Source organism: Diaphorina citri, unplaced genomic scaffold (assembly GCF_000475195.1).
Source record: "Diaphorina citri unplaced genomic scaffold, Diaci psyllid genome assembly version 1.1 scaffold1199, whole genome shotgun sequence".
Lineage (NCBI taxonomy): Eukaryota > Metazoa > Arthropoda > Insecta > Hemiptera > Psyllidae > Diaphorina > Diaphorina citri.
This window is the reverse complement of record NW_007378628.1, coordinates 11,558-27,438: the sequence shown is the minus strand read 5'-3', so window position 1 is coordinate 27,438 and position 15,881 is coordinate 11,558. Positions and strand designations below refer to the sequence as shown.

At 35.7% G+C, this 15,881-nt stretch overlaps 1 protein-coding gene across 1 annotated transcript in view; it reads right to left on the bottom strand.

The window, feature by feature from the left end:
• The window catches only part of LOC103514658 (collagen alpha-2(IV) chain-like), a 52,275-nt gene extending 38,339 nt beyond the window's left edge, over positions 1–13,936 (bottom strand). Inside the window, exon 1 of the mRNA XM_026827564.1 lies at positions 13,903–13,936. Coding sequence (XP_026683365.1) covers positions 13,903–13,929 — 27 coding nt within the window. The 5' untranslated portion in view covers positions 13,930–13,936. The remainder of the gene's footprint in view (positions 1–13,902) is intronic.
• Positions 13,937–15,881: the final 1,945 nt, after the last annotated feature.

Sequence of the window (15,881 nt, the reverse complement as noted above, 5' to 3'; positions counted from 1 at the left end):
AGCCCGGACCCCCTGAAGCCTCTCTAAACACGGCCTTAGTGTCCATTCCAAGCCCAAGCTCTATTGAATTCTCCTCTAAGACAGAATCCTCCAACTCGTGGGTACCTTTGTTATTATTCAACGCTCGTATCTCAAAATTTGATAATTTAGAGAAGAAAATTCCGTACGCATTATTAACCTTGCCCTTTGGTTATCTTCCAATATGTAGCCGGGGTTAGCGTTCTGTTTCTATGGAATTTTCACTTTATTGAGGAGGAAAAAAAATATTGGGGTTATTTACTTAGGGCCGGGTTGCTCAACGGGGGAATTGAGGCATTTGCCGGTAGGTGCCCTCTTTTAGAAGCTCTACAGGAGTTGTCGGAGGGAATAACTTATTTTTTAATAATAACAATAATTAAATCGTTAGAACAATAAAAAATGAAACTAGAGGTAGGTTGGTACTTGTAAATAAAATACAACTTTATAACAACTGGGTATCTTTATATTTTATCTTTGTTTCCTGACATTGTAGTATTTGTTTCCAACAATAGAGTACTTCGCTGCGTGTCAGTAAAATCATCTTTCGTCTTGTGAGGTTTAAACTTTTGCCAATATAATTGCACGCCCTTAAAATACAATAGAGAGGAATTAAATAAAATCATCAGGTGACATCAGCACAGAAACATCACCACAAGGAAGAATATGTGAAAAGAAAAGAATATCGCAATAATTGACCGTGTAACGAGATAGTGTAAGGTATTTGTGACATTAGATAGGGAATTCAAGTAAATGTCCATATTTTTCATAAAGCCTCCCATGTTGGACGAAGTAATCTTCATTCAACCTTCCAAGTGTAGTATAGGTCAGAATAAAACCAGCGATGCTCTTTTGAAGGTTGAAGGTCGAAAGATCCGCTATTGCATTCAAGAGAAGAGAGAAAAAGTTAAGTCAACTTTCTGTGTTCACATTAACTAGATTCTTTACATGGAAGTACTAATGGGTACTTTTTCATAAAAAGATAAACATATTAGATATTATCGTCTAATAAATGGTTGGTATTTAGGAAAGGATGTGTCACATGTAGGTGCATTAAGTAAACATAAACATATTAGATATTATCGTCTAATAAATGGTTGGTATTTAGGAAAGGATGTGTCACATGTAGGTGCATTAAGTAAACATGTTTATATGTCCAAACCTCACTCGGGAGAAGTGGCTTTCCTAAAAAAAAACTTGCTTTCTAATTTGGATGAATGAATAAGAAGTAGACTAGAGCGATTTCATAAATACGAGGACAACCAATAATAATTAGATACGTTCGTGTTATTTCAAGAGGATTTTCAGAGTTTCTTCTCTTACCTCTCCCATCTCTTCTATTGTCTATACCCGTATGTAACAGCTCTCATCACCTTATTTAGGTACAGTTTCGGCTTTAAAGCGCTTAAAAAATGAGGATCTACGGATTTTTTTTACATAATGCACAATGTTCCTTATCGAAGTATGTATTGTCATTGGACAAACAAGAGAAGCTCTTCAGAAATTATCTAGGTAAGAACACTACTGGCTTATGCCTCAGTCCCAAGAGAGCTACTGTAGACCTACTGCAAAAAGTCTAACGAAAGCTGTAGCAGCGACGGCAATTAAAGCTCAACTTCATTGTGTTGGGAGTCTCAAGAGAAAATGAAAGAAAGAAAGAAAGAAGAAGAAAAGGATGTATGTAAATAACTTTGTATAACCTATGCATATAAATTAACTGTGTAAATAAATTGGTATAAATAAATTAACAGGTAAGCTGTATGTAAATAACTTCGTATAACCTATGCATATAAATTAACTGTGTAAATAAATTGGTATAAATAAATTAACAGGTAAGCAAAAAAAAGCTAAAGCAAGTAATTAATGAGTTTCAATTTGTAAATGACTCTACTGAAACCTAGGATTTTACGTGTGACCCCGGACTCAATTTAGGTTTGGGGACGCAGATTGGAGCTGTTCTGACGGCCGGGTCTACAATTTCATCTTAACATCATTTATCGCAAGGAAAATCTCTGGAAAAGGCGTGTACAGAACATGACTTTTTGACACACTCAATATTGCTTTTAACATGAAATTTCAAGCCCAGGCATCACCTGGAAAAGGCGTGTACAGAACATGACTTTTTGACACACTCAATATTGCTTTTAACATGAAATTTCAAGCCCAGGCATCACCTTTTTTTTCTTTCTTGGCAAGGTTCTCCTGAAGGGGCTCTTCCACCGAACCACTGATCTTCCCTTTCACCGTGCGCCTTTAGATATTTTACTATAGGGATGTCTTTGAATGTTCCTAGACTTTGTGAGTCCCGTCCCTATGAAGAGAATTCCATGGTGGAATTTCCCGAAAAAGGATAATGGACACTCCTGAAGGGGCTCTTCCACCGAACCACTGATCTTCCCTTTCACCGTGCGCCTTTAGATATTTTACTATAGGGATGTCTTTGAATGTTACTAGACTTTGTGAGTCCCGTCCCTATGAAGAGAATTCCATGGTGGAATTTCCCGAAAAAGGATAATGGACATACATGTTTATTGTTTATGCCTATCACGTTTAGAGGCTTGAGAGCTGAATCTTCAGACAGAGAACTGTGGCTGTCTGGAAGAGCTGCTTCAAAGTTCCAAGTAATACACCAGTTAGTGATAGGGGCTATACTCAAACATCTCTTTAACAGAACTGTGAATATTTCGAACAATCAGCAACATGGGAAATTCAGAAGGAAGAAGCAGGTCGTCAAAGAGTTACAGGAAAAGGGAAGATTTTCAGATGTCTGGACTGTTTTATCCCAAGGCGACAGAAAATATTGGATATTATATAAGTATTCATTAATTTATTTTATTAGATTCTCGAGGTAGGACATCTAGGTACACATGTGATGGGCATATACAACTTCGTCTGTTAATTACCTGTTTTTCCCCAGTTAAAAGTTTCTACCGCCTTCACATCCCGAGAACATTACATCACCGTCCATTTTAGACCTCAGCCAGAAAAAAAAGAGCATTACCTATTTTCCCAGTTAAATTTTATTATCTCTGGCTAATAGTTCCTCACATATCCTGAGAAAAGGAATTACATCACCACCAATTTTAACCAGAAGAAAACTGACGTCCTTGTATTTAAATGCCCAACGTAACAACCCAGGTTGTTTTGGTGGGTCCAGATAATGGACATAAAAAGTTTGTAGTCAACATGAAACCGTAAACCCGGCGTAAAGGGAAGGTTGATTTCGACATGGACACGATTCACCACGGTTTTGCACGTCACAGGGTGAGCCGTACAATGTCATAACGAATACAATGACCATACACCATACTCTTTATTAATCACCTATTAGGTATTATACCTGAGAATACCGATATCGTAATCATAGTGTAACCCCGAAACCGACTAATATCCGTAAAGAAGATAAAGTTTTGGATGTCCTTGTGCGAGAATTTGGCAATGCTTTTTTAGCAGCTTTACTCGTAAGTTTTGCTGAATTCAGGAAAACACTGAATTTGGTGTGTAGATAGGTACTGTAGGTAGTGTTTATTAATGAGTTAGGTAAGTACCCACTCGTAGGTAGTACTTACTTAGTAAACCCCGAAACCGACTAATATCCGTAAAGAAGATAAAGTTTTGGATGTCCTTGTGCGAGAATTTGGCAATGCTTTTTTAGCAGCTTTAAGTTTTGCTGAATTCAGGAAAACACTGAATTTGGTGTGTAGATAGGTAAGTAGATAGGTACTGTAGGTAGTGTTTGTTAATGAGTTAATAGGTAAGTACTCACTCGTAGGTAGTACTTACTTAGTCAGTGGCAAAGTAATGATCACAATTAGATGGAAATTTATGACTTTTTAAAGCCTATTGAGTGTAAAAGCTCACCATGTGAGAATCCTGACATGAAAGGCTAAACAGAACGACACCTACCCACATGTATGTTTGTACACAATGTTGGCATTTCGCACTTCTTCCTCGCCGAAAGTAAATAATCAAAACCCCCGGGGTCTGTTCACTCATTTCAATTTCCCATGTAGATTAGAAAATTTCACAAAAGCCTTCAAGTTGGAAAATAAAACTTCCAAAGACAAACAAAAGAAAGATGGCTTCAGACTGGTGAGATTAAAAAAACCCAAGGGTGTATGCTTTGGCGCGATTGACACATATGACAGTGGGGGCTTACTTCCGTCTTCCCCAAATCTGTTCTCTCTTCCTTTTTGTGCTCTCCTTCATGGCTGTTTCTCCCCCTTCTTGTAACTCCCTACCTATATTTCCGTCATAATTCTTCTTCTTTTTCTTTTCCTCCTCCTACTCCTCTTTTTCTTCTTATTCTTTTTCTTCCTCTTCATCTTCCATTTCTTCTTCTTCTCCTTCTTCCTCCCTGAAATCTTCTCTGTCTACTCCTGTCTCTCTTCCCACTCGCATATATTTCGCATCCTTCTCAGTCATTTCCCTCTGTCCTCATTTCCCTCAGAGCTGTCCAAAAGAAGGCATATGACAGTGGGGGCTTACTTCCGTCTTCCCCAAATCTGTTCTCTCTTCCTTTTTGTGCTCTCCTTCATGGCTGTTTCTCCCCCTTCCTGTAACTCCCTACCTATATTTCCGTCATAATTCTTCTTCTTTTTCTTTTCCTCCTCCTACTCCTCTTTTTCTTTTCAGCTTCTTCTTATTCTTTTTCTTCCTCTTCATCTTCCATTTCTTCTTCTTCTCCTTCTTCCTCCCTGAAATCTTCTCTGTCTACTCCTGTCTCTCTTCCCACTCGCATATATTTCGCATCCTTCTCAGTCATTTCCCTCTGTCCTCATTTCGCTCAGAGCTGTCCAAAAGAAGGCTAATAATAACAACAACAATGAGCTCCTAAATTACTCTAAGGAGGCTGAGTGCACCCCGAAATAGGTGGCCTGGCCTAGACGATTGCCCATCCAGATAACAACTACGCACGACATTAGCCATGTTTTCTCTCTCACCAAATAAGACATTGGGTATAATTATGTTGTATACAACAACAACAACAACAACAACAATAACAACAACAACAACAACAACAACAACAACAACAACAACAACAACAACAACAACAACAACAATGAGCTCCTAAATTACTCTAAGGAGGCTGAGTGCACCCCGAAATAGGTGGCCTGGCCTAGACGATTGTCCATCCAGATAACAACTACGCACGACATTAGCCATGTTTTCTCTCTCACCAAATAAGACATTGGGTACCTATATGTTGTATGTAGGTAGCTCAGATTTGATCTAATTTTGAAACATTTGTTAAGTCAAAATGAACTTTCCGTGAATTTGGTATGGAAATTTTTGTTTGCAAAAATCGGGCATTTTTGCACAGCTCTTGCATAATCATAACTCTTTTTCCTTCCAACTCTTTCTTTTCCTTTCTCAAATTCCTTCTCTCCGCCCTATCCACGTTTTTCATTTCTAAGCTTCTCTACGCTTTCCATTCTCTTCCTCACACTATCTCTTGATTCCCTCATACTTCTATTCATTCTCTCCAAGCCCTTTTCTCTCCATTCCGAGCTCCTCATACCATTTTTTTCATATATGATCATTATTATTATATATTTTTTTGACATTTGACATAACTGGGATAATTAGGCTAGCTGGAAGGTTCGTCTGAGCATGCTCCAGGAGGGGGTAGGGGTAGTTTTTCTGACTTTTTTTTTCTAATTTTAACGAAATTGCCTATTGCCTAATTATGATCAAGTCGTCAGGGGTCTGCAAGGCTTTTTCCGTTCATATTTGTGTCTGTCATTACGTTGGTAATTTACGGAATTTTTCACGAAGTTTCGGCTGTTTCTTTTCCAGCTAGAGTGTTTGCTCCCCTGAGTAACTTTCTGGTTTTTAAGGTCGGCCACAAACGTTACAGCCACCGGAAAGGCTTGGATCTGCCATATTTCAGTAACGTTTGTGGACGGTCTACAAAAAATTCCTAATACAGAATAACCCAAATCAAACGGCCGTAGAAATCAGTAACTGATTAAAAATATGCCCATCAAATAAAATTTACTACCGATAGAAATTTTATCTCGTATATTTATGTCCCTACTTGGATTATACCTAATTTTTCCATCCAGTTTATACATCTAAAACAAATAGAGAACAAGTATCAAGTGTCGAGACCTTGTTTAATCTGATGCTATTGTTGAGGGACTTTTCAGTATCATCCGGGCGTATTTAAACAAGATATAATAATCTATTCAATTCAATTCTATTGGTCACGATGATCACTCTTTCAACGTGATAATCGGTTTTATTAATTAGCATTTGTAAATGCAAGTTGAATATAGCATTGAGCCCGTGTTCCAACATCTACTCATCTCTATCTTCAGATTGTAATCCAAGTATTTTTTATTAGTCTCCATATAATGATGAATCATTCATTCTTTATTTTTATTCATTTACTTGTTTCATAACTACATTACAAATTTTACCATTTATCACCCAGAGATTCAGTTATTCAAGATTGAAATACCTTCTATGGTTGGTGATAAAATGGTTTGTAGTTTTGTCACCGTTTGGCACCTATGAAGAGTGACGACCCCCTTTGATGATAGATGTTGTGATGACTTCTGATTTGAAGAAATTAGTGTGGTTTGGAAATTGGGAGCAAATGAGTGCTTATTGAAAGTTCAAAGTTTCTTTTTGTCATCAATGTAATTATTATTACCTCTGTGCGTGCCTGAGTTGCCTAACATTTACGTATGTTCACATATAAGAAATATAGGAAATCGGGAGCAAATGAGTGCTTATTGAAAGTTCAAAGTTTCTTTTTGTCATCAATGTAATTATTATTACCTCTGTGCGTGCCTGACATTTACTTATGTTCACAATAAGAAAGGCAAAACTCTGTAGATTTTGCTTTGAGCTCAAGATAATAATCAAGATGCACATATTTTGTAAAATTAAACAAAATTTTCACTTTTAAATATCAAGATTAAGAAATGAAAGATGCAACAAGATCTTTCCTAAAGAAAACTTTGAGCTCAAGATAATAATCAAGATGCACATATTTTGTAAAATTAAACAAAATTTTCACTTTTAAATATCAAGATTAAGAAATGAATGATGCAACAAGATCTTTCTTAAAAAAAATTCCAATTTCAAAGAATCAAGATGTGGAATTGTGGATGCATATATCCAATGACTTTGTGGGCAGAACGACTTCTTGTGGAAAAGGTAACCAAGGGATCCCAGCTGGAGCATGGAATTTTGTTTTAATTTAGGTACTATTAAATAATAAACAATAGAGCTCTGAGGGTTAGGTGGGAGAAAATGTCTCAAGTATTGGGATCTCCCGTTGTCCTTCCAGTCTATTATTAGAATGTTTTCACGAATGTGGAATTGTGGATGCATATATCCAATGACTTTGTGGGCAGAACGACTTCTTGTGGAAAAGGTAACCAAGGGATCCCAGCTGGAGCGTGGAATTTTGTTTTAATTTATATAGGTACTAAATAATAAACAATAGAGCTCTGAGGGTTAGGTGGGAGAAAGTGTCTCAAGTATTGGGATCTCCCGTTTTCCTTCCAGTCTATTATTAGAATGTTTTCAGAAATACACCACAGATCGAACAAAGATGAGATCATGTTGATAAGAGCCATAATGTCCAATACTTTGATCAGAATACGGACATAATACAACAAAAACAACATTACCTACCACTACCAGGAAAGCGAGAAAACAAATTAATTAATAATTTATTATTGACTAACTTTAAATTCAGAACTCTACCTGGCCAATATGATGATTTAATAAATGATCAAACTTCATTAAAATTCTAAAATAGAATCGTACGCAGTTGAAATAAATTTAAAGAAGGATTTTCGGTAGAACCACACGTCAAGAGGGCAGGATTAACCCTTAACCCCACACCTGGCCTGTACATCCGTCACTGCTAAACAGGTCGACATGTTACATGGTCATAAATAATCACCTTAAACTTAAAATACAATAGAGAGGAATTAAATAAAATCATCAGGTGACATCAGCACAGAAACATCACCACAAGGAAGAATATGTGAAAAGAATAGAGTATCGCAATAATTGACCGTGTAACGAGATAGTGTAAGGTATTTGTGACATTAGATGATGTTGGTTCATTCTCTATTGTTTGGATCTGCTGCAGGACTTTGGGTGCAGGGGGTAGAGTCCTCGAAAATACCTGGGAGAGATTCCCTAGACTCTGAATTACCCTCGCCCTGTAAGTTTTCCTTTGCAAGGATTTTCTCTTGCCGGTTTTCCTTTGAACTTGGGTGACCTTTTTATCGTTTTTAATCTTTTTTAAGGACGCCAGATACTTTTTAATGCAACATCTGGTACGTTTCCCATACTAGCTCAGTGTGTATCGCATTAGGCTTCGACCTTGCCGAATTTTCCTGAGAACTTCTCAAGGGTTTTATTTAAACGCTGTACCTAAACTGTACACAATACCAAGGACCATTATGGAGAGGCTCTTAACATGATCTCTAATACGAGTATGTAGGTAATAGAAAGTAACAAAATCGTACTACAAAAATACATAAAAAAAGAATGCGAAGAAAGGACGAAATAGACAATAGTCCCAAGTCCCTGTTAAAAGCAAGAAAAGGAAAAAATAGTACAGATAAAAATAAAGTTGAATTCTAATGATTTCTATTTGGATAAAAAGAAGTGGGCGCAAGATAAGGTAAGGCATAAATCACAAAACTTGTAGAAAGAAGAAGAAGTTGTGAACATCAAAGTACCTATTTTAAAAATACCTATAGGTACTATTCAAGTACTCAGGCCTATTCAGTATTCAAACAACGTTGCAAGAAGTAGGTAAAGGTAAATGAGGAAGAGACAGACCAAAGAAGAAATAGCAGAATAAAGTTGTCTGAATCAAGAGAACTGTGGGGGTAAAAACAGGCTGACCAGAAATACTGTCCCTGCATGAACGGGAAGAAGAATTTTTAAATAATAAAAAAAAGGATATTAAAAACAGTAAAGAAGAAAAGAAGCTGCTATAGGGTATTTCAACATTATTATCCTGAATGTCCTTGGCCTCAACCTTCCAGACTTCACCCTCTAGCGAAACCGCCAGGCCCAAACTTACTGAACATCGGGTGTTTGTCGGCCTTCATGCATATGGAAAGTATTGCAGCAGGATTTAGTCATCCTCTACAAATCATAGCAAATAATCCATGTGTCATACGAAATATCAATTAACATTCATTTTAATCGATTTTTCGTCCCGAGACAAACGACCTTTAGCCTCATGGATTCAAATTTGTTGATCATCTTTCCTGCGTACCACATGGCGCGAACAAATTAATATTCAGGCAAATCTGTATTAATGAAAAGTTCAAGTCTCAGGCAATCGATTGTTGACTCTCCAAGGAAAGAACACTTTGAGAAATGGGTGAACAACCTTAGGGCCAAGAATACTTCAGGTCGTAGACAGTCAAAATGATCTCGAGTTATGACAAAGCGTGTCACAACTTATGTTGGATATGAAGTTGTTTTGAGCGTGGTTGGTATCTGGCCGGGTGGCGTCTGGACACGTCATGTTCTGCCAACTTGGAGTGAACTCAATTTTATGAGGACAATAATACAGAGGACCTGATTAAATCTATAGAAACTTATGTATATCAACAAAACGGTAAAGTGATTGAACATATTTCGCCGTTAGCATCAGTCTGCAGTAATGGTTACTTCAGTCGATTATAGGTGGAGAATAACAGGAAATAGCAGAAGAAGAAGGGGGGGAGGAGGAGGAGGAGGAGGAAAAAACACACATAAACAGATTTTGGGAATGAATGAGCTGCTAATTCTTTTCCACAATTAAAACATCAAACCGAAGCACAGTTAAACTCTGTTGAATGGAGGATTAGAGCTATCCCTATATTCCTGTAAAGGTTTGAACTTTGCTTACAAGAACTGATGAATAAACGAGTGACAATCTAATAAAATAGCAAATTGACCGATTAATAAAAAAGAAAGAAATGAATCCCACGTTGAACTGAGTCGCGGAGTTACTAAAGTTCAAGATCAAACTTATCATAAATTTTGTTCATCACAAACCTTTGACAGTAACCTTCAGCCGATTAGGCATAGTAATAGTAAGAGATGCTCGAGTCACTTGTATCATAAATTTTGTTCATCACAAACCTTTGACAGTAACCTTCAGCCGATTAGGCATAGTAATAGTAAGAGATGCTCGAGTCACTTGAGTGAAAGGCAACCTAAGTAAAGTTGATATCTGTAGCGATACCTGGGACAACAGGTTCATGCTAAAATGTTGCTCTGAGAACGCTCAGAGACTTTCCCCGAACAGTCTCAAAGAATGGCCGGAGGTTAACAAACACAGTTCAATATACTTATACGAGTATCTCCTCTCTAAAATCCCATCAAGCCTTAGAGCACTTCGAGTATCCGTTATTGGCTATGTTTTTTTTTTTTAAATGAGGTTTAATTTTTTATGCATCGATTGGAATTGAACCCACACTAACTTGTATTTTTACTAACTGACCATTATGAGGGTGGCTTTCAATAAAAAAGGCTATTATGGTCGCACTTTACGAGTTTGTTTTAAAGTATTCTTTGGCTATGGCGAAAATTGATGTTCCTGCCAAGTGCTTATTTTTCCTCATTCACTTTTATCTTAGATCATAAGATGATAAAATTATCTAAATTGATTGGCAGGAAGCCACTTTGTATCCTAATTAGGGAGAAACGCATAAGTTAGCCTCTGATGGAACTTTTCTTTTATTTCTCTTTTCTCCGTAAAAAAAATATAATAATAATAATAATAATAATAAAATAAAATAAAACAAAAAAAAATAGTTGAGAAAAAAGTTTATTGTGAAAATATTCATAACAAAAGGAGCAAACATAGAAAAAACGAAAGTCAAGTTTGCTGACTTTTGTTCAACAAATGCTGGAAAGAATTGGGATAAGGAAAGTGAAGAAAAAATGATGACTAAGGAGGCTGGGCATTTTGGTTGTATTCAAATAAGCAGAATATCCTTTCCTTCTGATAAAGAACAATTTTTGATCATATTTATAGAGCTTTAAGTCTGACGAAGTCCTAATATTATAGGTAATACGTAAGTAATACCTATTAGGTATGCTTTCAACTCCAGATAATCTTTTATATGAAGTGCAAGTAATTCGACTTTATGTGCTCTCTAAATTCTTTTATACAATTAGGAGAGTTATTCAATATCGAAATACCCTGCGCTGAAATTCTAATACCTCAGGCAGTAACAATTGTCCAATATTAATAGCTAAAAGTAGATACATACTTGATATAACTTAATTTAATATATGGGGAGTCTAATACCTCAGGCAGTAACAATTGTCCAATATTAATAGCTAAAAGTAGATACATACTTGATATAACTTAATTTAATATATGGGGAGTCCCCCCTATTTCACTAATGTCTAACACATTCAAACATGCAACTTGCATTAAACATAAAGCTGAAATATCTATTTCCTCCAGATTTCTTCTAAGTTATGACCATATATAAAACTACATAAATTAATGTGTTTTCTTACTGCTCAGAAATAATTACTAAATAACAAGTGTGTATAAATATAAACAATTTCTCATGGGTCATATGTCAATGAGGATGACCAATGCTTATTTTGCGAAACTTTGCCAGTTTTCTGCTTCACAAAACTACAAAATCACAAAACTTAGGTAATCGCTGATCAATAAGTCCTTTCGAAGTTTAGTAAATTATCATTTTAACAAGGTATCAGATATCTACAATCCTACATACGTAAAATATAAAAATATGCTAATCATTCTTATCTATTAGGCAAATTACCAAACAAGGTATCAGATATCTACAATCCTACATACGTAAAATATAAAAATATGCTAATCATTCTTATCTATTAGGCAAATTACCAATATATAAAGTGAGATTATTTGGACATGAAATCTGTGTGCCTTATGATACGTGCATTAAAGTTATTACTTGGAAAATTAGAATGATGATTATTTGGACATTGTAATTCATTCACACTCAAAACTGCGTGCCTGTGAGACGTGCATTCAAGTTATTGCTTCAGTTGCCTAAAAAAATATTCTTGTAATTCATTCACACTCAAAACTGCGTGCCTGTGAGACGTGCATTCAAGTTATTGCTTCAGTTGCCTAAAAAAATATTCTTCTCAATTCTCAACCTTCTGAAAGTGAGATGGGTATACTATGTTAAGTACTTACTTAGCACTTAGTACTACTAGCTTAATAACTTGATACTTGTGGTTTAGTGAAGTGTAGAAATCATGATAGGATTTCGAGGGTGGCCCTCCAAGATCCGATTAGGTTCAATATTAGTGAGAACATAAAAATAAATGACTTTAAATGAGAATGAGAATGAGAATGGTTTATTTTAATGTAACTATAAAAATATCTTCTTTTTGTTCCTAGAAAGCCGTAAATTGTGCTAGAAATCATGATAGGATTTCGAGGGTGGCCCTCCAAGATCCGATTAGGTTCAATATTAGTGAGAACATAAAAATAAATGACTTTAAAAAAAGCCGTAAATTGTGGCCGAGTGGGTACCACATTAGGTTTTTAAGCCGGAGGTCCCGGGTTCGATTCCCGACGGGGTCGAAGTTTTTCGGCTCTGTGCTTGGAGTTCGGGGTGGTCTCAGACTCGTGAAGACAACTGAGTAGCTACTTTAATCGAGTAGCGACCAGTAGCGGTATTACCAGTGATGATACGAGTAGATGAGAACTAATAGTAAAGGAGACACTCAGTAATGGTGTGATACCCACAAAAGTTGTGAAGAAGCTCTCTGCTTTATTACAAATAAATAATTCACGATTTGATTTTGATATATCCTGCCAAATTTCATCCCAATCGGACAGACCGTTCAAAAGTTATGGTAAATCAAAGAAACAAACAGGCAAATTTAAGAAAAATTATCGATTTAAAACCCAGAGCTTGCTTCGTTCTTTCAGTAAACGAAAAATCTGATAAAATGAAAACCCTCTTTCTATATCTACAAACAGCGATGAAAGAAAAATGGAGAAAAAAGTGTAAAAACTATAATAGGTATCCAACTATAAGATTTTAATACTATAGCAATTCATTAAAGGACGCGGATTAAAATGCTTTTCATCTCTATATTAGATAGAATACTTAATTATTCTAAGATCGAATAATTATTCTAATATTAATTAGCATAGGTATTAGAATTAGAATAGCTTTTTCTAATGCAACTTTAAAGTACCTAGGTAGATAATAATACCCACATAAATAAATGAAATAAAATAAAAGTAGTTACTGTTTTATTACTCGAAGGAACAGCGATGAAAGAAAAATGGAGAAAAAAGTGTAAAAACTATAATAGGTATCCAACTATAAGATTTTAATACTATAGCAATTCATTAATGGACGCGGATTAAAATGCTTTTCATCTCTATTAGATAGAATAATTATTCTAATATTAATTAGCATAGGTATTAGAATTAGAATTAGAATTAGAATTAGAATTAGAATAGCTTTTTCTAATGCAACTTTAAAGTACCTAGATAATAATACCCACATAAATAAATGAAATAAAATAAAAGTAGTTACTGTTTTATTACTCGAAGGAAAAATCGTCGAAACTCCATCAGCATAAAAAGAAAAACATCAACACTAGATCTGTAATTGATTCACCGACTTTTGAATTTCTTTTTTGCCTACATAAACCAGTTCATTTTATTTTTTCAAAGAAGAATAGGTCATAGAATACTTACTACTTCCTAGATCACGGAATTTCGCTATTTAAATGCCTACTAACCGGCTAAATTTCAGCAAAAATTAAAAAAATCAAACAAACATAAGTATACCTATCGTTACTGTGAAAAAGAAGAAAATAGCAAACACAAATGAAAGCACAAGAAGAAGTAAAAAAAAAAAAACTTACCAGTAGTAGAAAGTGTTGGGCGGACATTTTCAGTCCAAATACTCGAAGGAAAAATCGTCGAAACTCCATCAGCATAAAAAGAAAAACATCAACACTAGATCTGTAATTGATTCACCGACTTTTGAATTGCTTTTTTGCCTACATGAACCAGTTCATGTAGTATTTTCAAAGAAGGATAGGTGATCGTCATAGAATACTTACTACTTCCTAAATCTCGGAATTTCGCTATTTAAATGCCTACTAACAGGCTAAATTTCAGCAAAAATTAAAAAATCAAACAAACATAAGTACCTATCGTTACTGTGAAAAAGAGGTGAAAAAGCAGAAAATAGAAAACACAAATGAAAGCACAAGAAGAAGTAAAAAAAAAACTTACCAGTAGTAGAAAGTGTTGGGCGGACATTTTCAGTCCAAAATTTTACGTTTCACGCGAACTTATTCCTGTCCAATTTCACTCGTAGCTACAGTCAAATAAAAGAAATAAAATCTATCCAAAACTCTCGCACACCTCAGTTCTTTATGAACTGTGAAGAACTAAAGGGTGATCCTGGGTTGGGCAAGTTCTTATATATGATTGTCATACACAGTGCCAAGATGTTGGTTCACAAACAAGAGAAGCTCTTCAGAAATTATCTAGGTAAGAACACTACTGCTTATGCCTCAGTCCCAAGAGAGCTACTGTAGACCTACTGAAAACAGTCTAACGAAAGCTGTAGCAGCGACGGCAATTAAAGCTCAACTTCATTGTTGGGATGTTGGGAGTCTCAAGAGAAAATGAAAGAAAGAAAGAAGAAAAGGAAAAATAGTACAGATAAAAATAAAGTTGAATTCTAATGATTTCTATTTGGATAAAAAGAAGTGGGCGCAAGATAAGGTAGGCATAAATCACAAAACTTGGAGAAAGAAGAAGAAGTTGTGAACATCAAAGTAGGTAGATACCTATTTTAAAAATACCTATACTATTCAAGTACTCAGGCCTATTCAGTATTCAAACAACGTTGCAAGAAGTAGGTAAAGGTAAATGAGGAAGAGACAGACCAAAGAAGAAATAGCAGAATAAAGTTGTGTGAATCAAGAGAACTGGGGGTAAAAACAGGCTGACCAGAAATACCGTCCCTGCATGAACGGGAAAAAGAATTTTTAAATAGTAAAAAAAAGGATATTAAAAACAGTAAAGAAGAAAAGAAGCTGCTATAGGGTATTCTACTGGGGGGGGGGTGAATACCTGCGGCCCGCCAATGTTCAACAAATATCAAAAATGGCCCTCTATACATTTTGAGTTTGACATGCCTAGGCTAAAGGGACATTTAAAATCATCGTATTTCCTAAAGACCTTAGTAGTTGAAAATAGAAACTGCCTAACTTAAAGAATTCTGTAAATTTACAGTGACGTTAAAATAATAAAAACTTAGGTAACATAGTAATATTTGAGTTTCCTCCTTCCTAATTAACCCCTTAAGCCTCAAGTGAAATGCCTTTCAAACCTTTACAAAAAGACAAAACCCAAGTACTTAATGACGATCCTAAATAGTATTAATTAGTTATGATTTGTCCTTGCTTTGGAATAATGCTGTTAACAAGTACGTGTATGTAGTTCGTGTGGATAGGTTCCTTGTAGTTCTCGTACTTAAGAACAAAACAGGTACATCTAGTGTGTTGCATACAAAATGGTTTGGGTACTAGGTACCTGTTAGGGTCAGGTATACTCAATTTTATATTGGTCTGTTTTTTGACGCTTTTCAAGCAGTTTTGCTCGAATTTATGTTGGGTACTACCTCTTAGAGCCGGGTAACAGATAATATATAGGTAATTACTTACTGCCATGGCCACTTATACCCAAAGCATTTGCCCTCGTCGCGTCGCATCCCTGCCTCCATATTTGATACGGTCAGTCGCGTGTCGCGTCGGTTGTTGTCATGTTGATTTTCAAATAGGTACCTTTACTACAAGGCAATTATCTAGTTTAAGTAACTACAATT